Below are 20,729 nucleotides of genomic sequence, written 5' to 3'. Positions count from 1 at the left end.
CTCCTTTCTTTTGTTTTTCTTCAGGAGAAAGTGTGAATGCAGTCGGCCCACTAGCACAAATTATGCAATCGAGTTTCCCACATTTGAGTAAATCACAGGGGCAGCACATCCAGAGTGCAATGGATGAGCCTTGCCCTGGGAAAACCACCTTCGAGATCATGGTGTCTCCCCTGCCAGGTAAGTATCACCTCTCCTTTCTCTTCCCAAACTCTATCAAGGCAGAACCAGAGATGCCATCACCCTTTCGCAAGTACCCAAGCCAACAAGAAGGGTTTCCTAGTCACATACAACCAAGCAAGGTTTCAGGGCTTCCTCTATCAACAAACTCTGAGGTCCATCCATCCCCCACACTTCACATGGCCACAGGGTAGAAACAGAAAAACTTCAGGAGCCCAGCTTCTCCTTAAGAAAAAAGGAGCCAAAAAAGAGAAAAGGAAGTGCTATGCTCTCAAGAGGCAGGCAGCTGGGCAGAAGCAGGTAGAGCAGAGTGACCTTGAAGTACTATGCTCCTCAGAAGAGCCTCCACCCCTAAACCAGGCACAGGTTCAGTTGTGTTCCTGCTGCAGTCATCCAGTATGGAGCACGGCCACTTGGTCCATTAGGGGCAGCTGAATTGAGACTGTGATGCTTAGGGCTCACTAAGAGTAGCACTTGGGCCAAGGGATAAAAACGATGTGGGGACCCAATTTGAGTTCAACAGGAGAAAGATACCTCTGACAGGCAGAGGCCAAATGGACTGATTTGGGAGGTGCCACTGCAGGTATTCGAGAAGATGTTGAAATATCTTTTGTCAGGAATGTAGAAGAAGGAATTTAAATGTCAGGGAAAGAGCACGATGTCTGAGAGTCAAACACACCTGGACCAAAACCTGTTATTACCTGTGATCTTGGTTAAGATACTGAATACCTCTGAGCCTCAGTTGCTTCATCTATATAATGGGATACTACACCTCACAGGATTAAATAAGACTAAATATCAGAAATGACCTGGCATTCAGAGGGTGCCCAATAAAAAGTCAATCCCCTTTCCATTAAAAAGGGGACTAGGTTAGATGAATTTATTTTTTCTACCCCAGAGTAGGACTCCGAAAACTTTCCTAGTTGCTGAGAAGGATGGCATACATCTGGGAGAGATCAGGGAGTCAGGATTTGGTAGGTGAGAGGAGAAGGAAGAAAGAGTGGTCATGCCTGACAGTTCCTTGTTTCCTCTTTTGATTTCTGGAATAAAAGAGAAAAGCGGGATTCTGGATTGAAAATCGAACCTGAAGAGTCTCAGTTTCTCCCTCTGCCCAGGGAAAGGTAGGAATAGACAGCCCCTTCCAGCTCTGGCTCCCGATCAAGGAGGGGAAGGGGGAAATGGTGAGGAAATGATGCTGGACAACAGGAAGCAACGACCTCTCCCCTACCCCTGAGCACGGCCCACCACCCTGACCCCACGCCCAAACCTCCGTGGAACCACAGCCACCTCAGTCTCGAATCTTACATTTTCTTTATTGTGCTAACACTGCCGCCTCGGAGCTCAGATCTCACACTCACAATTCAGTCCAGATCCCCACCGACCCAGCCCCCGGGGCTCTCTGCCTTGGCTGGGGACACCGGCCTCCGGCCTCCTGCGCTCTCAGACACTTCCTCCTCTCTCCCTCTCCACGAGCATGGGGCTCCGAGGATGAGGAGAGGCCCCGGATGACCTTTCTCTGCCTTCTCCCGCCCTCTCCCACGTTTACAGGAGGAGGCTCAGCCGCTCGACTCAGTTCCCGAGGGAAACGTCCTCAGCCCCCAGCCGCCGCGCGGCCGGGAGCAGCCGAGGTCGGCGCCGGCCCGAGCGCGTCCCCAGCTGCGAGCAGAGAGCCCCGCGCCCCCCTCCCAGCCGGGGCGCAGCCCAGCGCGGCGCGCTCACACCAGGAGGCCGTCCTTGCTCTGCAGCGGCCCCTCGGCGGCGCTGCTGGCGGGCTCGGCGCTCTTGACCTGGACGTAGACCGGGGAGGGGCCCGCTTCGCAGGCGGCGGCCGCGGGGGCGGGGCGGGGCGCCAGGGCCACGCCCTCCGGGCCGCCGCAGGGCGGAGGCGCGTACTTGCGGCGCAGGGAGCGGCTGACGTTCTGCGTCGGGTACCCCAGGAGGTGGGTGACGCGGCTGCCGCGCCCGCTGGCCTTGCACCCGGGCGCCACGGCGTCCTCTCTGTGGAAAACAACAGGCGGGCGGGTGAGCGGGCTCCTCCGCGGCGCGGCGTGGGCACGGCCTGGGCAGAGCCGGGGGCTCTTGGCAGTCTCTCGTCTCCCGCGCCTCCCTCCGCCTCCCCTCGCCTCTCAGCCTCAGCCTCGACCTACTCTCCTCCCTGCCCCTTCCTGGACCCGCGGCACCGCAGCGCTCCCGGAGCCACCGTCCCCATCCTCCTCCGGACGGGGCTGGTCCACACGTGTCCGGACAGCCCACGGCAGGGCAGGCCGCCCCCTCTAGGCGCCCTCCTGTCCCCTTCTGAGGTTTTCGCAGAACCACCGGCTCTGACAGAAAGGGAACCTTGGAGATCCAGAAGGAGCTGCTTTCCCTGACCTTCTTTCCTTCCTTAATCCTGACCTTGCCAGCTCTCTCCTTCTCTTCTCGCCTCTCCTCTCTTAATCTTCTCCATCTTTCTCTCCATCCCCAGGGCATTGCAATCATTAGCACTACTAGGCTTGTTCTGTTTTTATTTCTAGTTTGTTCCTAATATAAGTTATTAGCACTATTCTTAGTATTAATGAACTCTTCTTAAGTAAGCATGTCCAAGAATTCTCACCGGCGCGATACAAGGGAAAAGTGAAAAAATAAATACAGGCCCTGCCCTCCAGGAGCTTACAGTCTAGACAAGACAAGAGAGGTGCAAAGACGCGAGGGAGATGGAGGGCAGGAGAGCAGAAGAGGACTGGCAGGGGAAGGGGAAAGAGAAAAGCCATGCGATGAGGGGCCGGTTGACATGCTGTGGTCCCAGCACTCCGTGGCGATGGTAGGCAGGGTGGGGGTGGGGGTCCCAGCCGGCCGGTGGCAGGCAGGGGTGAGAGGGAGCAGGGCGCCGGTCCCCTGCGCGCAGCAGCATGCAGCATGCATCAGGTTTTACCTGATCTCATTAGACAAGTCGCCGCAGGCCCCTCCGCCGACCCCGCCGCCGACCCCGCCGCCGTAGCCGAAGGGACCGCGGGAGCCGCCGCCGACCCCGGCGCCCCCGCAGCAGCAGCAGATGAGCCCCCAGATGCCCACCAAGAGGCAGCCCAGCGCGAGCAAAGAGCCCAGCACTGCGCCGATGATGATTCCTATGCGCCGGGTGTCTGGGGAGAAAAGTGGAGACTAGTCAGGCTTTCTGCAGCCTGGCCGGTGCTTGGCTAACCCGGCGTGGCAAGCACAGGGCTTCTGTGTGAAAAAGAATAGGGGACCCAGGGGGTCTCAGGGCCCTTGGACACACAGTGAGGAATATATGGGGAGAGGCAAGTAAACTCCTCATATTTGCATGTTTCTCCCAGGGCTCCCGGGCTGACCTTGGCAGAGCTACATGCACTGATGAGACCCATAAGGCTGAGCCTGCTGAGACTCGAAAGTACAGCCCAGGTTCCTCCCGTCCAAACCTCCCAGCCGAGGGGCCGTTCCCTGCACCCACCTGAGACCTTCACCTCCACCACGCACACACTGTAACCCACATGGTTGGCCACTGTGCACTGGTACAACCCATCATCCTTGTAGGAGATGTCCTTCAACACTAGGTCACCGTTGTTCAGGCCTGAAACTGAAGGAGCATCAGAGGGCAGTGGTGAGGCCAAGGGGCCCGGTCTTTGAGAGCTTCACCCCACCCTAGACCACTGCGGGATGGCTCATGGAAGGAGGGTGTGTGTACACACACAAGTCCACCCCGCTGTGTCCAGGTGAGTCACCTTCCCCTGCTGAAAGAGAGGCAAGGAAGGCCCCTTTCCCAGCAACAGGAAAGAGACCTTGATTTCACTCTATGACCTTAGGGAAATATGCCCCCTCCCTGATCCTCGGTCTCCTCATTTGTACAGTGAGGACCGGGTTAGACCAGAGGAATTCTAAGGTTCCTTCCAGCTCTGATCGTCTTTGATTGTGAGTACCAGTCAGCATCTCTCTGTGCCAGCATCTTTACACACCTCATCCTATTTAATTCTCACATGCCCTTGGAGGATAGTCCTTATTTCCCTTTTCATGTACTGTAGAATGAAACCAAGGCACACAGAGGTCAAGCCACTTGCCTGAGCCTTGCTGCCAGTCATGGTCCAGCCAGGATGCAAACCCAGCTCTATCCGAAACCATGCTCTTTCCAAATTAGTCATACTGCTTTCGACTGACTCTCCCCTTTTGCCTTCTCTTCCTCCCTCTATAGCAGCTTCTGGAACAGGTCAGAGGAGGAGTCTCTCACAATTGGTGCTGCTGAGGACCTAGGGAAGCCCCAGCAGGACCCAGCATCCCCATCTTCCCCTCTTACAAGGCCCCCTCACCTTGACTGATGGAGCTGTGGAAGGACTCCTGGTAGGAGAGCTCAGAGTGGAAGCTGTGTTGAGAATGGTAGGACCCAGCACGGTAGGGGTGAGTGTGCCCGCTGATCTTGGCCCACTTGTAGGTGAGAGGTGGGCTGCCCCCATTGGCAAAGCACTTCAGCACCACATCATTGCCATGTGTAAAGTGGCCCTCAGACCAGCACAAGGGCACCGCAGGCCGTGCTACAGGGGAGAGGGTAGTTGTGAGCCAGGGCCCAGCCAAGAGGCAGAGCCAGGCTCAGGGTGGCCAAGCCACCATTGATTCTGAAGTCTGGGGAAGGGGATCCCAGAGGAGTCTGCTCATACCTTGGACAGTGATGATGACCCTCCGGGTGGCCGTGGTGGTCTTCTTCACCCGGCACTCATAGGTGGCTGTGTCTGAGACTTGTAGGTTCGAAAGGGTAATCGAGGCATCGTACTGGCTGGGGTCTGAGGCTGCAAAACGGACCCTCTGCTGCAGGTGGGGGAGGTTGCCATGGTTGATCCTCTTGTCCTGGTAACTAAGGAACTGTGAAGAGAAGAAAGCAGAGATGGTGAGACAGGCAGAGCCAAGGAAGCCCTTGTGGATTGACTGTCTGGGCAATTCACCGAACTTCCCTGAGACTCAGCTTTCTTGGATGAAAAACAGGAATGATAATGCCTGATCCACTGACTTTTAACAGAATGTGTGAGATCATTTGAAATCAGGCACTCTGCCTAATAGCTACCTCCCAGAGGCACGTGAGGATTAAATGGGATGAGATGAATAAAGCCACAGGCACACACAGAAGCTGGATGATACTCAATCAAAGACTGTCTGAGCTGGAAGTATAAGGTCAGGCCAGGACAGTGCCCGTCTTCCTTTTGGAGGGGTGAGGAGGTGGCCTGACTGACTGGCTTGATTGGAAATTGCACAGCTCCTCCCCATTGCCCCATTCCCTGAGAAGCCTTGGGGAAAGTTCAAGGGCTTGGTTTTCTTATTTGCCCTGCAGTGTGCTAGCTGCCCAACAAGTAAATACTGTGAAGTGTGGAGTAAGGGGAATCACGTACCCAGCACTTACCACATTCTCCCGATGTGAGGGGTCTGAGTTGACCTGCGTCCACTCGATGTCCAGCCCGTTAGGACCGTAGTCCTCAGGGTCCAGAATGTAGGGGCAGCCTAGCCTCACATTGTCACCTTCCGCCAGGTACAGGATCTCCTGGCCATCCCCATTGATCCGTACAGCAGACAGCAGCGCTAGGACACAAGCAGGCCAGACGGGGTAAGGGGAGCGGGCCTGGGGCTCGGGTGATCGGCTGCAGCCCCCTTCTCTTCACCATGCCTTGTCAGTGGCGGCCCGGGCCTCAGTGGGGGTTCCTCAGGGAGTAGGGCCTGCTCTCAGAGTGTGCATGATTTGATCGTGGCATATCTGTGCCGACTTGTGTTAGCATGTCTGTATTCTGTAACTGTGTAGAATTGCAACTGTACTGTTTGTATATTGTATATATATAGTTGTTAAGAATGCTTGTATATGGGACTTCTCTGGTGGTTCAGTGGTTAAGAATTCGCCCTCCAATGCAGGGGATATGAGTGCGATTTCTGGTCAAGGAACTGAGATCCTACACCCCGTGAGGCAGCTGAGCCCACCCACCACAACTATTGAGCCAACACACTCTTGAGTCTATGCGCCACAGCTCAAAAAAGCCCGTGTTCTGCAGTGAAGACCCAGCACAGTCAAAAGGAACAAACTAAAATTTTAAAATAAAATATGAATGCTTGTATGTGTGCATGATTATATATGCATGTGTGGATATGTTCACATATGTACATTGTGTGTTTCTGAGTGTTTGTGGCTGCTTATGCGTACTGTAGGGAGATTTATGCACGTGACTAGGTAGAGTGTCTGCTTCTATATTTACATGACAGTCCCTGTGGGTGTGAGCGCATGCCTGTGTGTGGAGGCATTGGAGGACGTCGAGCTGTTAAATGCTCTGATGGAAGTGACTGGCTGGTTAAAAGCCACTTCTGTCTGGACCAAGTGAAGTGGTCATGTCCAGAGGCAGGAGGATGGACACCATGACCTCCGGAGTCTCTTTCCGGCCCAAGGAGCAGAAGAATGGGTAGTCTCTGCGTGTCTATGTATGCCAGTTCATGTCTGTGGCTGTGTGCCTGTGTGACAGTGTGTGCCTGGCTGTGGAAGTGCTCTGAGTGTTGTGAGTGCCGATGTGCAGCTGTGGCCAGGAGCCTGGCTGCACCCGTGTGTGACCGTGAATGGTGGTGCTGAGGCCTTGGCCGCAGTCGTCTGTAGCACAAGACGGGTGAGCCTTGCATGAAGGCATGTGGCATTGTGTGCTCTGCGTCCTGCCCCCTGCGTGATCGTGTGGCTCAGGAACCGCCGCCTTCACAGGCTCGCTCCACTGGGGGCCACTCCCACTCTACCAACCCCAGCCTCACTGAGTCAGCCCGGGGTGAGGAGCCAGGATCTGAAAGCTCAGGACTGGTCTCTCCCTCCCTCCCCTGAAGCCCCAGGCAGGTGCTAGCCCCAACCGGTTGGACCTACAGAGGAACACGATGTTGGGGGGTGGGGAGCGGTGCCCAAAGGGCCCCAACCCTGGCTGAGCGGGCAGCGTGCTGCCTCCGGCTCCGGCCTCCCCCTTGCCCTCGGCCCCTTGCCAGCCTGGCTCACTCTGCAAGAATCAGCGAGTCCTTTGGCGTCTCGGTTGCCCATCCTGCTCTTGCCCTTCTCTGGCTCTCTCCCAGGACCACCTGCATGCTTAGAGAGCATCCCACACACACACGATTACACACTGTCACAGCCAGAGAGATCAACACATGGACACACTTTTATACGCCTTCAAAATGCAGATAGCTACCTATGGAGTCCCACCTTCCTATACGCACAGACACTGTCAGATCCACACAGACACATAGCCGTACAGACCCACAACTACACACAAATACAGGTACATATTAATCCAGAAGAAACACCCACTGCATACACTGGCAATCCCCCATGTGCATTCATTCAAGACTAAGCTACAGAAGCTTAGTCTGGTTCTTAGAGAGCCAGCAGGCGCCCTTTCGACATCCGCAGCACCAGCACCGCAGGCACCACTGAACCTGCCCCTCAGGATCCCAGCTGGGCCATCAGCCGTGCCCTGAACCCGCCCCCACCCCTGCTAAAGCCTCCAGGGTAACCCAGAGCAGGCAGACTCCCTGCTGCTGCCGGGGCTCTAACGGGACTGGTGATGCCTTCCCTAGCCCCAGGCCTTGCTAACACCAGCCCACTCCCGAGATAAGGATCCTAACACCACCTGCCAGGTCCTGGGCTGGCACCAGGCAAGCCAAAGATGAGCCAGAACTCCACCCTGGGGAAGGACTGTCGAAAGCAACCAACCAGAGAATACTCTCCACACCCTGGGAGCCAGCAGGAGGGTAAGTATTCTGGGCAGGGGGCTTGGGAGGGAGGGATGGGCTGAAAGAGAATGTCTCCACCCTGCCCTAGGCTGAGTGTCTGCCTTTGTCCCAGGTCAGGGAGCCTCACCCTAGCCTTTTAGTCTCCCTAAATCTCGCTCAACCTCCTCCCAGCCTTTCTGCACCCTCTTGCTCTCCTGGGGAAGTCATTCCTGGTATCTCACCTTCACTCCTCTTGCTGTGGTGCTAAGGAAGTACCTCCAGGGAATGTGAGCAGAGAGAGAAGCTGGGGGGAGGGAAGAAGACCAGAGTGAAGGAGTGAGAGTTGGGTGCAGAGACTCGGAGGAGGAGCAGGGAAATCACAACAGGCTTGCCAAGGAAGAGGGCAGATGCCTCAATAGCCGGGTCTACTCTCAGCTTATAAGTCCTTAGTGAATGTAAGCTGCTTCCAGAGCCATGAACCCTCCTTCTGCAGATGAAGGGGGAGAAGGGAAGGGAGGGGAGAAACGGCGGCCCCCACAAAAGGTATACACACAACACAGAGAGATGTGCCAGGTCCCCACAGCACAGCTTCCACAGTAAGCTCTGCCAGGCCAGCTCCCACCAGACGGAGAAGGTGTTGCAGGTGTTGCAGAAAGGCAGTCACTCACATGCTCCCCCCTCCCTGAGCTCCTCCCCTGTGCCCCCTCAGCCTGCATCCTGACCCCCGAGAGCATCTCAGCCATGTCCACCGATGCCCACACAGATGGGCTCCTGCTAGGACTTGCCCCGTCCTGGGCTGGCAGCCTCGATGTCGAGTCCGGAGCCCTGCCCTCCAGGCGTGTCCCAGGGAGGGGGCTCTGGGAGTCACCTTCCCCACCCTCCCCAGGCTCACGCTGGAGGGGCTGGGGGCTACCCTGGCGCTCTCACAGCGCAGGGGCCCAGTCCTGCTGGAAGCAGCCCATTCATTCACCAGCCTGAGGCTCTGCCCTCTCCAGGCCAGTGGGGTGGGAGAGAGGCCCTCCCACTGGGAATAGCACACAGACCAATGGAAAGGGGATCTTTCCAGGCTCCTCCTCAGCCCCCACCCCCAGTTCCCATAGTAACTCCCGGGGAGCCCTATGCTCCCATTTGCAGCAAGTACGAACGTGTGTGAGCCCCACAGGTTCACAGACACAACGAAGAGACATCCAAGAACACATGCCCCAAGCCTTCAAGTGCAGAGCTGTCCTGGGGAGAGGTCCCCTTGGCAGTGTCCACACCCCAGCCCAGCAGGGCGAGAGTGGGCAGCACCCTGCCAGGGAACCCGAGCGCACCTTCCAGGCTCCTCTGTGCGCCCCTCACTGCCTTTCTCCTGTGCATGCGGCATCAGCTGGGCATCCCGCCCCTGCCCAGCCCCATACCTGGGCTCAGGCACACGAGCAGGAGGTGGAATGCTCCTCGGACTCCCATGTCTCTAGGTTCGGTGCTTCCTCCGCCTGGGCTGGGATCCCTAGGGCCGGTGGCTGCAGGCCGGCGGCTGTGGGTGTGTGGGGACAGGTGGAGGGAAGGGGAGCGGAGGGCCCAGACGCTGCCCGGGGGTGGCAGGAGGGTGCAGCAAGTGCCCTGCTGGGGAGCAGCCGGAGTTATTTCTACAGGAGGGAGGGGGCCTGGTCCCCGCCTTGGGGAGGAGTCCCAGGCGCCCTAATTAGCAGGGTGACAAAGAGTGGCCTACCCAGGCATCACCCAGCCCTTCCCCAAGCTCTTCCCTAACCTGAGAGAGGCGCAGGGCGGCCAGCGGGACTTGTAATTAGGCACCTGTTAAACTTCCACTTCCTCCTGGCCCCATCCCTCGGGGTGACAACAGTCGCCCAATTTTACGGCGTCCACGGAGCACCCCTCACCACTCATTTGTTGCCTCTTCCCTCAGGGAAATGGAGACGAGGAAGGGGAAGCCAGGCTGGGGATGGAGGGGTGACCAGGAGCTGAAGGCTGGCGCTGACCCCAGGGCAACTGTGTCTGACACGCAGGGTTCCAAATCCCACCCCCTCCTCGTTCCCTGACCCTGCAGACCCCCTCCCACCCAGGCCATGACCTGCGGGAAAGGGAACCAGGGAAGGGGAGGCACTGGAGGAGAGGCCCCAGATGAAAGGGACCCAGAATCTCAAAGGGTGTCAGGCCTCCAGAGCCGAGAGCAGGAGGGAAGGGGTCTCACCCTGGCTGCCCCCTCTGGATCTGTGCCCTGCACCCATACCTGAGGCAAGGTCACCCCAGGTGCAGGGAGCCCCTGCAGGACCAGGTGTGTTACGGGGATCCAGCCCCCCACCTCCCACACTCAACTAAAACCAGTTCAGTGAGGCCTGAGAGGAGAGGGCCCGGGGGTGTAGAGGGCGTGGGGTGAGCGGCCGGGCGGGTGAGGGGCTGCTGGGGAAATGCGCGCCAGGAAGGCAGGGGAAGGGGCGTGCGTTTGTATCTGTACACCCCTCCCCAGAGTGTCGAGGAGTCGCAAGCCCCCTGTACACCCTTCTTTTAGGGATCGAATGGTGCCCTTGCTTCTGTGCCCAGGGAGACCAGGGACCCTCCTGACATGGACGGCCATCAGGGTGACCAAGCCCCCACCTCTCCAGGCAGGTTGGAGCTGGGATGAGAAGGCCTGCTGGGCAGGGGGAGAAAACGGAGGGCCAGCCCTTGCTCACTGGTCCCGGGGCGGCAGAGCGGGGGGGTCCCAGAACAGGCCTTGGGCCTCCGCAGGCTCCAGGGCTGCCCCATACACAGTGGTAGGGGCCCAACCATGAGTGGCTTTATTCAACAATTCAGCCCTCTCCAAAGCCTTAAGGGTCCTGCCCCATCGCTGACAGGGGCCCAGGAAGGGAATGGGGAAGAGTCTTGGAGAGAGAACCCGGGCTCAGGACGCTGCCAGGGCCCACCCCTCTGGGAAAAACAAGACAGAGCAATAAGGAAGCACAAGGAGTCCACGCGGGAATCTCTTCTTTCCAGCCCCCCCGCTGCACTCCCAACAATAACAGGGTGCTCCGGAGCCCACGAGCTGTACACTGTAAATGTCCGTATTTCCTTATTCACTTTAAGGATTATGGGATTGGCCTGCACACTCTGGAGAGCACCAATCATTACTCCCACTTTACAGATGGGGAAACAGAGGTGTGGAAAAACACGAAGATTCAGTCTAGGTGATGCTGCTAGGGCCTAAGTGGAGAACAAGCAGGCATCCTGACTGTCTGTCCAGAGTGAACCAAGAAAAGGGCACAGTGACCCTGTGGGTTACTAGACCCACCCGTGGGCAAAGTCAGTGATAGGTGGAGGGGTGAACAGGTGGGGCCAGGAAGAGGGAGTCTGAAAAGAGAGGAGTAAGATTGTGACTCCTTTAGACTGAAATGTAGGGCTGGAGTTCAACTACTGATTCTGAATTTTAGCTACTGTTGGAGTTGGAGAGAAGACTGGAGCTGAGATTAAGGTTGAGGTTAGGTGAAATGATGAATGAGGTTGAGGTCAGATTTGAGTTTGGGATGAGAGTTAACATTGAGATTAAGGATAGAACTACAGCTAGAACTGAGGCTAGGCTTTATGGCTGGGATTCGTGTTTTGATAAGGAACAGGGTTTTAGTTTCATTTACAGATTTACCTGGGAATACAATCGAAGGCAGGCTTGAGCTTAATTTAGCATTGGATTTACAGCTGGGTTAGACTTGAGTTTGGGATTTGAGTTAGAATAGGTTGTGGTTAGAGTTAAAACTTGGGTTAAAGTTACATGGACAGAGGGTTCATGGGGACCAAAAATGAGGTTGTATTTATGATATAGAAAGACCTCAGCCTCCATTCATTAAATCTAACTTTGGCTAGAATTTTCATTCCTTTCTTCTGGGAGAATACCAGTGGCACATGTTCATCGGGGTTTCAAAATTTTGGAAAGAGTTCTAAATACATGCACACCCATCTGAAAGATATAAAGCAACTGAACCCCATAAGAAATACAACCTCTTAAATTCTGCTCCATGACCTAAGCTCACCATCTGGTCAAGCTCCCAGAAGGGCGTTTGGGGAGGGGATGCAGGAAGTTATATCAGGGAGTGGGGCTCTGACACCAAATGGAACTGGACAATAGGGTCTGTCAGAGGCAATTTTACTTGGGTGAGGGTGTTCCTGGTTTTGAACTCGAGGAGATGGGCACTGGGGGAGACCAAGGACCTAGATGCTCCTGGGAGAACAGCCACTTTTGAGGTCTCCATGCAGGGGCTCCTCAAAGTCTCAAAAGGCAGGACACATTGTTGTTACCCTTTGACCCACTGAGGGCTAATTGCCACCTCCTTGCAATCTGGGGCCCATAAAAGAAGCTGTCGGCATTCCTGCCTGGCACCCTGAGCCCTACAGGGGTTTTGAGGGGTGGTGTTGGAGTGGTAGCACTGGGGTATCTGCTCAATTTTCAAAGCACAAGTCCAGCCCATAGCCCCTCCCTCTGGGACCAGCTCACAGCCCTCCATTCTCTGTGACTTTCATCCTGGGGGAGGAGGCCCCCTCCCCCAACTCTTCCCTCCCTTTTCCCCACCAGTCTCCACCCCAAACATCCCGTTGCCCCACCCACTTCCTTTTCAGGTCCTATAAAGGTCTGGGCAGATCCAGGGACATATTGGGATTCCCTGTGTGCCCCCATAGAGAGGGAGAGAGATTGGGAGAGGCAGTGGTTAGTAAGGGGGCAGGGAACACAGATGCCATCCAGGTGGCCCATCCAGAAGTTGAGAGAGGGACAGGAGGCAGAGGATCCAGGCTACAATCTGGAACAGAGCACCCCGATTTCCAAAAGGTCCCCTTGTTTTTCTTTGAGAAATCCGTAGCTCCCTGGGGGAGAATGGCACCTCTATTGTGCGCGCACACACACACACCCCACCAGACTGGGTTGTACTTGCTTCTCTTCTAAGGCAGAAACAGAAACTCAAAGACAAAAACTTGGAAAGGCGTGAACAGGAGTACAGAGGCAGCGAGAAGAGGCAGGACAAGGACCTAGAGAGGCCCAGAGGCTGCTTCTAAGAGGAGGGGCAACCCAACCCTAGAACATTGTGGGGAGGGACAGGCGCTCCCCCTCATCTGCCTGGACCTATCCCCAACCCCTCCCCGCAGGCCTCCTAGGCTCAGCTTCAAGCTCCGCATCTCCCCTCCAGGGCCCAGGCTCACCCCTGTGACATCCAGGGAGCAAAGAGTAGCCCTGGGAGTGCTGAGCAGAGAAAACCTCTGAGGACAGGGTCTGGTGGCAGGAGAGCCATGGGACAGACAGTCTCACGCTCAGAGGGGGCAGACAGAGGCGCCTGGTACGCAGTCACAGAGAAGCCCGGGAACCCCAGCGGTGACTGCCTTTCCGCCCAGCTCTCAGTGAAGGTTTGGTGTCGGAGATCCACCAGGTGAGGTCCTGCTTGGACGAGAAGAATGGAGGTGCACAGAGGTGGTAGAGGTGCTGTGATGGGAGCATGTCGAGTTCAGACAGGGAAGAGTTAAACAGTTTAGAAAAGGCTTCCCAGGTGGCTCAGCGGTAAAGATTCCCCCTGCCAATGCAAGAGACACCGGAGATGCACGTTCAGTCGATGGGTCGGGAAGATCCCCTGAAGGAGAAATGGCAACCCCTGCAGTACTCTTGCCTGGAGAATCCGGTGGACGGAGGAGCCTGGCGGGCTACAGTCCATGGGGTCACACAGAGTCGGGCACGACTGAGCGACCGAGCACAGAGAGAGGAGGATAAGATCCACACGTGAGGTTCAGTTTCAGGAACAAAATTAGGGTTTAGACACTGAGGCCCCCATCATGGCTAGTGGGCAAGAGTTTCTGAGATGTGACACCCAGGGTCTCCTTACGCCTCAGTTCAGGCTTCCCAAGGCTCAGTGATTCCTGCTCATCCACTTCAGAAGAACAGGGACCCAGGGAGGGAGCCTGGATACACCCAGATTTCTGCCAGCAGGAGACATCCTGGAGCTGACCCAGAGTCAGAAGAGCAGACAGCCCCGAAATTGTCCCCATCGCTGAAAGGAGTGGTCTAACCTACTTTATCAGCAAAGTATCTTAGCAAAGTGAGACTGCTTAAACGCTATAAACTGGATTGTAATCAAGGAAACAGTGGGGGAAAGAAGAATTCACTTTGAAAGACTATGTGAATCCCTGATGACAAACCTGAAGAAGAATTAAGAGACCTCAAGGATAAAAGAGAACTCACCTCAACGAGATCAACCATTTCTTGCAGAACCTTCATCCGTTCAACAAACCAGCTGGGCCTAGTGGCTAGGCCCTGGGGAAGCAACAGTTAACAAAATTATGTCTTCTAGAGTGCTCAGTCTGGAGGGGGAGACAGATAAAGGAAGGGGCACCAGCTTCTATCACAGGCTGATGACCTCCCATCATATGTGGCAAGACCTCCTGGCATGGTGGAAATGACCTTTTAACGCCGATCTGAAAGATAACTAAGGATGTGCTTGGTTTGTCTGAGAATGGAAAGAGGTGGCCGGCAGAGTATTTCAGTCATTGAAAAATAAACCAGAGCCCTGGCAGACACGGCAGAGAAGAGAGTGAAGTTGGAAAAGACAGCTGATGGTATTTTTGGAGTGAGAAGGCATGATCCTTGAGAACTGAACCTCTGGAGACCTTCTACCCTATCTGCCCGAGTGCCCCCTGGGGTCAGAGCCAGACTCCCAGGATAAACCAGGCAACGAAGACGGATCATCCTGGACCGTGTATGTTTGCATGTGGAGAGAGAGAGACCTTGTGATGATTACCCCACATGTCCAATGGGACTTTGAGCTTCAGTATCAGTATTTATACTTTGGTAAAGTATAATTTTACTTTGTAGAAGTAAAATTTGCCTTGGGTTCTACCACCTGGATTGCCCAACACACATCCCCAGAGGGAGCGGTGGTTCCCCTTGCCCACTGCTCCTGAGTGGTTTCCAGGCTTGCCTTGTTTTCCTGGAATCTGCCAGGGAAGCTGTGGGGAGCTTTCAGGTAGCAGAGCAAAGCTGGGTGTGTGTCTGCTGCAAGGCCTTCCCCACTAAGCCCTTCCGACCAGCCCTCACTCTTCCCTCCCTGTTTGTTTCCTGTTGCCTGGACACTGGGAAAGCAGGAGGTGGTGCCAGGGGGTGGGGCTCAGAGGCAACAGAGCTTGGCCAGGGCTGCCTGGGATGGTGGGAGTGTGAACTGTCAGGAGAGCAATATGCCGGGCCCAGGGGATAAATGGAAGGTTTCCCAGTTTCCCCGCGTCCTCCGTCCAACACGCTTCTCTCTCCCCGTACCAAATCCGAAGAAGAACACTGTGTTCCAGAACTCCACACACTTCCCCCCAGGGGGTCAGGCTGCACAGTAGCTGGGGTAGGAGATATCTGAAGGGGCATCATGAAGAAAACGTGGACTTGTTTTATGTGATCCCAAGAAGCAGAACTAGGAACCCCGGAGGATGGTCAGAAAGACATGTGCTGACTCCATGTTAAGAACTTTCTGAGCATTGGGGTTGATCTAAGACAGTTTGGGTTTCGCTTTATGAGGTAATGAATAGCCCTTAGGGTGTGCAAGCTCAGATGCTCCAACCATTTGATTAGTTTACAAAGAAGTTTCCAGGATAAAAGAGTCTTGGATGTCGTTTCCAGCCTTGACCTTCCACGATTTGGTTCTCACTCCCACTAGCCCCAGGGACAAAGCAGTCTTTCCCAGGATCTGTACAAAAAACTCATGAGCTCTGGGCAGTTTCTCCAACTCCCCACTCCCACTCAGCCCCTTGACTCTTCTTTCCAGGGACCCTATTCCTGTCACAGTCTCCAAGTCATCCAATCGCAGGGAGGTGATGGCTACCCTGCTCCCAAGAGGACTTGGAGAAGGTGGGAAGAAATGCAGGGCTGGGAGGTCGGGAGCTTGGGGAGTGAGGACAGAGGGAAGGTCTAAGCTATTTAAAGTCAGTCAAATCAAGAATAACTTCGTCTTTTCTGGGACTCTAGATTTCTGTGATGTTGGAAATGAGTTTCTTCCAGGTAACCTTGGTGTGATTTGCCAGGATCTCTCTCAGAGGGAGGGAGAGGGAGAGAAAGGTGGGCAAGTCACCTTGGCAGCAGCCTAGAATGTGAGAGAGACCTCTGGTCTGGAGTAAGCCACGTCCCCCACAGTCCTCTCCAAGGCCCCTAGGTCCCCGGGAGCAGCGGTGGGGATGGATGGGTGAGAAAACAGTGAGGCGCTCCATGGACTCTCCGCCCAGACTTCTTGTCTGAGGCTCCAGCATCTCCCCCCGACTGTCACCTCAACACCCGCCACCCTTCCTCACCCCAGAAGCCCTGACTGGCTTTGAAATATCCTGAGCCCCTTTCATCTGAGCTTACTCAAATTACTTTTATTGAGACCAGTTAATGCCCAGAGGTGGCCGGAGTCGCTGATGGGGATGCTGAGGCTTCCAGGGGGTACTGCAGGACACCTCAGGGCCCCACTGAGTCAGCGACGGCCTGGCTCAGCCACCAGAGCTGGCCCCTAAGCCGTGCCCCCTCGGTGCTGCTTCGGCGGCAGGGGCAGAGGTTCTGAGACCGCCTCCCAGCGCCAGGGCAGCGTGACACAGGCAGTGGGCACACGCGGGCAGGGAGCGCATGGAGCCCAGCCGGGAGCCCCGGCACACGTGCCCAGGAGGCAGCCGCCCACAGGCCTGACTCAGTGCTCCACCGTGGCGTCCAGCCACTGGATTTTCCAGGCTGCACCAGCCCAGTCTGATGTTGCAAGAACCAAAACACCCGAGGTTCAGAAGAAAGGGAGCTGGTACTCACAGTCATTCAGGTACTCAAAGTCAATCAGGTACTCATACAACAAAGTTAACAGCTTGGGCACTTTTTTTTTCCTTAAAAGGTTCTAACATCTGTACATCAACAAAGACGATGCACCAATGAGCGCTTCTTACTCACCCCCAGATTTCCTCCACACTGAACCACAGCTTGGAATCTCACAGCTTCCCAGAGACCCCTAAGCTGATACAGCAGCTTGGAGGTGTGCACAGAGTTCATTTCTACCCCTGAGCCCTAGGAGGGAAAGTTGAAGCCACCCCCTAGGAGAAAACACTGCCCACCCAAAAGTCCGGCATCAAGCAGCAAGTCTGCAGCTGGTTGTTCCTGAATGGGGCAGGTGGGAAGCCGTGGGGGGAGATCCATTATGCTTTCAAAACACTTTCAATTTTCTCTCTTTATCTCTGTGTCCCACCCCCACCCCCCTGCAAGCTGGGCTTACTACAGTTCCTTGCTGGCTCTTCCACCATATCAGGCAGCCTGAACCCTCCAGCCCCCATTTAACACCAGGGAACCTTTCCCTGTGATTATCCCCCTTGCCATTCCTCAGTGAGAAAGTGGGAGGGTTTATAAAAGGTGACCAAATGCAGCCAGCTGGCTTCAGATGACAGCTGCCTGCCTGGCTGTCAGGAATGTTCCACTTCTAGGGATTAGATTCCTGCGGATGACTCAGGCCAGTCCTGAAGCCGCAGAAGCCTGTGTGGGGCTTCTCAGTTATCCTGAGAGAAGAAATCAAACCTCTCTCACATCATGGGCCAGCTCAGAGAATCCCTAGAGGGGACAACTCTGAGGGGAGAACTCTTAAGATATTCCCCCAAACTATCTTCACTTGATCAGAGGTGGCTATATTCTCCCATCTCCAAAGCCAAACCCCAGTCACGTAACTTCTAGCTGCCCACCCCAGGCCATGTCAAGACAGTCTCACTTTTAGGCTTTGGGATCTGTCAGGCTCTAATTTCAGGCTTTCCTGGTGGCTCAGATGGTAAAGTATCCGCCTGCAATTCAGGAGACCTGGGTTCGATCCCTGAGTTGGGAAGATCCCATGGAGAAGGGCGTGGCAACCCACTCCAGTATTCTTGCCTGGAGAATCCCCATGGACAGAGGAGCCTGGCGGGTTATAGTCCATGGGGTCGCAAAGAGTCGGACACGACTGAGCGACTCAGCACAGCACAACTCTGGCTCCATTTCACCTGCAAAGAGTTCTGAGGAAGTGTTGGTCTTGCTTTTAACCCACAAAATTGGACCATTTTTCTCTACCTGGCTCAGAAGTTAGCAGTGGGCACAGAAGCCCCTTTCTTCTTGACCTTCACTCCAAGGGAGCTTGTTCCTCCCAGCCCTGAGCTGGATGACACAGGTAAGGAGCTGGGCAAACTCCAGGCACCCAAGGCCCTTTCTAACTGAGAAGAAGCTCCCCTGGAACAAATAAGGACCCACTCCCTGGTCCCTGCAGGTATTATTAACTGTGCGGTAAAAGTGCTGCACTCAGTAAGTCAGCAAATTCGGAAAATTCAACTGTGGCCACAGGACTGGGAAAGGTCAATTCTCATTCCAATCCCAAAGAAGGGTAACGCCAAAGAATGTTCAAACTATGGTACAAATTGCACTCATTTCACATAGTGCATTGGCGCAAAGCTATGCTCAAAACCTTTCAAGCCAGGCTTCAGCAGTACCTGAACTGAAAACTTTCAGATGTACAAGCTGGGTTTCAAAGAAGCAGAAGAACCAAAGATCAAATTGCAACATTCACTGGGTCATGGAGAAAGCAAGGGAATTCCAGAAAAACATCTGCTTCATTGACTGCTAAAGCCTTTCTGTGGATCACAGCAAACTGTGGAAAATTCTTAAAGAATTTTATCTTTCTCCTGAGAAAACTGTATGCGGGTCAAGAAGCAACAGTTAGAACTGGACATGAAACAACTGGTTCAAAATTGGAAAAGGAGTAGGACAAGGCTGTATATTGCCACACTGCTTATTTAACTTATATGCAGAGTACATCATGTGAAATGCCTGGCTGGAATCAAGATTGCCAGGAGAAATATTAACAACCTTAGATACGCAGATGACACCACTCTAATGGCAGAAAATGAAGAGGAACTAAAGAACCTTTTGTTGCGGGTGAAAGAGGAGGGTGAGAATGCTGGCTTGAAATTCAGCATTAAGAAAACTAAGATCATGGCATTCAGTCCCATCACGTCATGGCAAATAGAAGGAGAAAAGGTGGAAGTAGTGACAGATTTTTTTTTCTTGGGCTCCAAAATCACTGCAGACGTTGACTGCAGTCATAAAATTAAAAGATGCTTGCTCCTTTGAAGGAAAGCTATGACAAACCTAGACCACATATTAAAAAGCAGAAACATCACTTTGCCAGCAAAGGTCCAGGTAGTCAAAGCTATAGGTTTCCCAGTAGTCATGTATGGATATTAGAGTTGGACCATAAAGGCTGAGTGCTGAAGAATTGATGCTTTCAAATTGTGGTGTTGGAGAAGACTCTTGAGAGTCCCTTGGATGACAAGGAAATCTGACTGCAGTCCAAAGAGCTGACTCATTAGAAAATACCCTGATGCTGGGAAAGATTGGAGGAGGAGGGGGCCACAGAGGATGAGATGGTTGAATGGCATCACTGGCTCAGTTGACATGAATTTGAGCAAACTCTGGGAGATAGTGGAGGACAGAGGAGCCTGGAGTGCTGCAGTCCATGGGGTCACAGAGAGTTGGCGACTGAACGACAAGGAATCCTTAGAACCTAAGCAAGTTGGCCAGCCGTCTCAGTGGCATTGCCAGGCTCTCTCTCCCATCCAAGGCTGGGCACCACATCTATACAAGACCCCTGGGGAGGAAGAGGTCAACTTCTTTAGGTACGAGGGATGCACTTAGGGGAGCTGAGCCGGGAAGGTGAGAAAGCCTCTTCCCCACGCAGCTGGTGAGGCTGCCCGTCTGATTCAGGGAGGAAGGGGACAGCAGTCTCCCCTGGTGGGGATGGTGAGGAAGAAGCCTGGGGAAGATGCAGAGGCAGAGGCAGCACAGGAAGCAGCCTGCCCTCTCTCCCTGGGTCCTATGAATAAAGGACTCTTGCCCGAGGCTCTCATAACCTGGTGTTGTAAACACACGGGATGCGCCCAGCAGCTGTCCTCGGCCTCCTCTCAGTGTAGGACCCGCCGAAGAAGACGAGATCGGGCTCTGGATTGGAGAAGTGAAACTGAGGGGGAGGGAGGTTGCCATAGCTGGGAGCTGGGTGGAGGCCCTCTCCCCGCAAAGGCATACAAAAATGGGGAACTGGCTCCATCTCTGGAAGCTAGTACACAGCCCCAGAATGGGAGCCTGATCATCAAGTCCTTCTAAATAGACTGAGACTCTGCTAAAGATACAAGAAATCTGGTGGGAAGCAAGAGCAGATTGACTGACACCGATGAGATGCCTCTCTGTGATTGGAACCAGGTTCGCTGTGTTCACTGGAAATTGACTTCACTGGAAATGTACCTAGCATCTGGCAGGCCCTCAGAGATACATGGACAAGTGAATGAATGAATGAAGAATATTTTGAGGGAGAGTGAGGCAAGCTAACACTGAGAAAGATGGCTTTGGGAAGCCCCACTTGTTGGAGCGAGGGGGGCTAAAGGGAGCCGGCCACTTGGGTGAGGGGACATCTGTGTCAGGTGAGGGGACCGGGCAGGCAGGGTGTGCCCTGATGGGAGACGGGGCCGGTGCCTGCGTGGTGACACTGCCCAGAGTTGAAAGGGCTCTGGCAGAAGAGGGCTGACACAGGAGGGTGAGCCCCAGGCTCAAACATCACCCTCTCAACACTCAGGGTCTGAGTCACGGGCATGTACCTGTAAGAGCTCTGGCACCTCCTTCCCCGGCCCTTGCCCCAGCCCCTCCCTGAGACAGCATCTCTAGCTCCTTGCCACGAAATGCCTCTGCGCTGGGCGCGGAGTGGGAGCAGAGATAAGACTGAGCTGAAAGTGGACATGATGACAGCGTGCCAGAGGGTCACAAAAAAAGCCAGGAGACCCCAGGACAAAGTGACCAGGGTTGACCACGAGGGAGCATCCTTTCATTTCTGTCTCCGACCATCATACTGCCCACAGCCCAGGGC

The 20,729-nt window shown here is 54.7% G+C and overlaps 1 protein-coding gene and 1 non-coding gene across 2 annotated transcripts; both read right to left on the bottom strand.

The window, feature by feature from the left end:
- Positions 1-21: 21 nt before the first annotated feature.
- Positions 22-185, bottom strand: LOC136156521 (U1 spliceosomal RNA). The gene has a single exon (XR_010661061.1). It is a non-coding gene; the product is annotated as a U1 spliceosomal RNA (small nuclear RNA).
- A 1,707-nt stretch (positions 186-1,892) lies between these two features.
- VSIG8 (V-set and immunoglobulin domain containing 8) lies at positions 1,893-9,315 on the bottom strand. The gene is made up of 9 exons (XM_065941745.1): positions 9,267-9,315; positions 8,109-8,170; positions 7,031-7,157; positions 5,552-5,727; positions 4,818-5,019; positions 4,473-4,694; positions 3,623-3,742; positions 3,089-3,296; positions 1,893-2,175 (listed from the first exon to the last, which is right to left on the bottom strand). The coding sequence occupies exons 1-9, from the start codon at positions 9,313-9,315 to the stop codon at positions 1,893-1,895; spliced, it is 1,449 nt and encodes a 482-aa protein (XP_065797817.1).
- Positions 9,316-20,729: the final 11,414 nt, after the last annotated feature.

Source organism: Muntiacus reevesi, chromosome 1 (assembly GCF_963930625.1).
Source record: "Muntiacus reevesi chromosome 1, mMunRee1.1, whole genome shotgun sequence".
Lineage (NCBI taxonomy): Eukaryota > Metazoa > Chordata > Mammalia > Artiodactyla > Cervidae > Muntiacus > Muntiacus reevesi.
The sequence above is the reverse complement of the archived record's forward strand: the minus strand, read 5'-3'. Positions and strand labels throughout refer to the sequence as shown.

Bases quoted from the DNA above. Each gene is read 5' to 3' on its own strand.
- VSIG8 (XM_065941745.1), bottom strand. From the start codon at position 9,315: ATGGGAGTCCGAGGAGCATTCCACCTCCTGCTCGTGTGCCTGAGCCCA. The intron at 8,171-9,266 runs GTATGGGGCTGG...CCCTCCCCCCAG, and splicing joins GCTCGTGTGCCTGAGCCCAG to CTTCTCTCTCTGCTCACATT. The intron at 4,695-4,817 runs GTATGAGCAGAC...TCTCCCCTGTAG, and splicing joins GGTCATCATCACTGTCCAAG to CACGGCCTGCGGTGCCCTTG.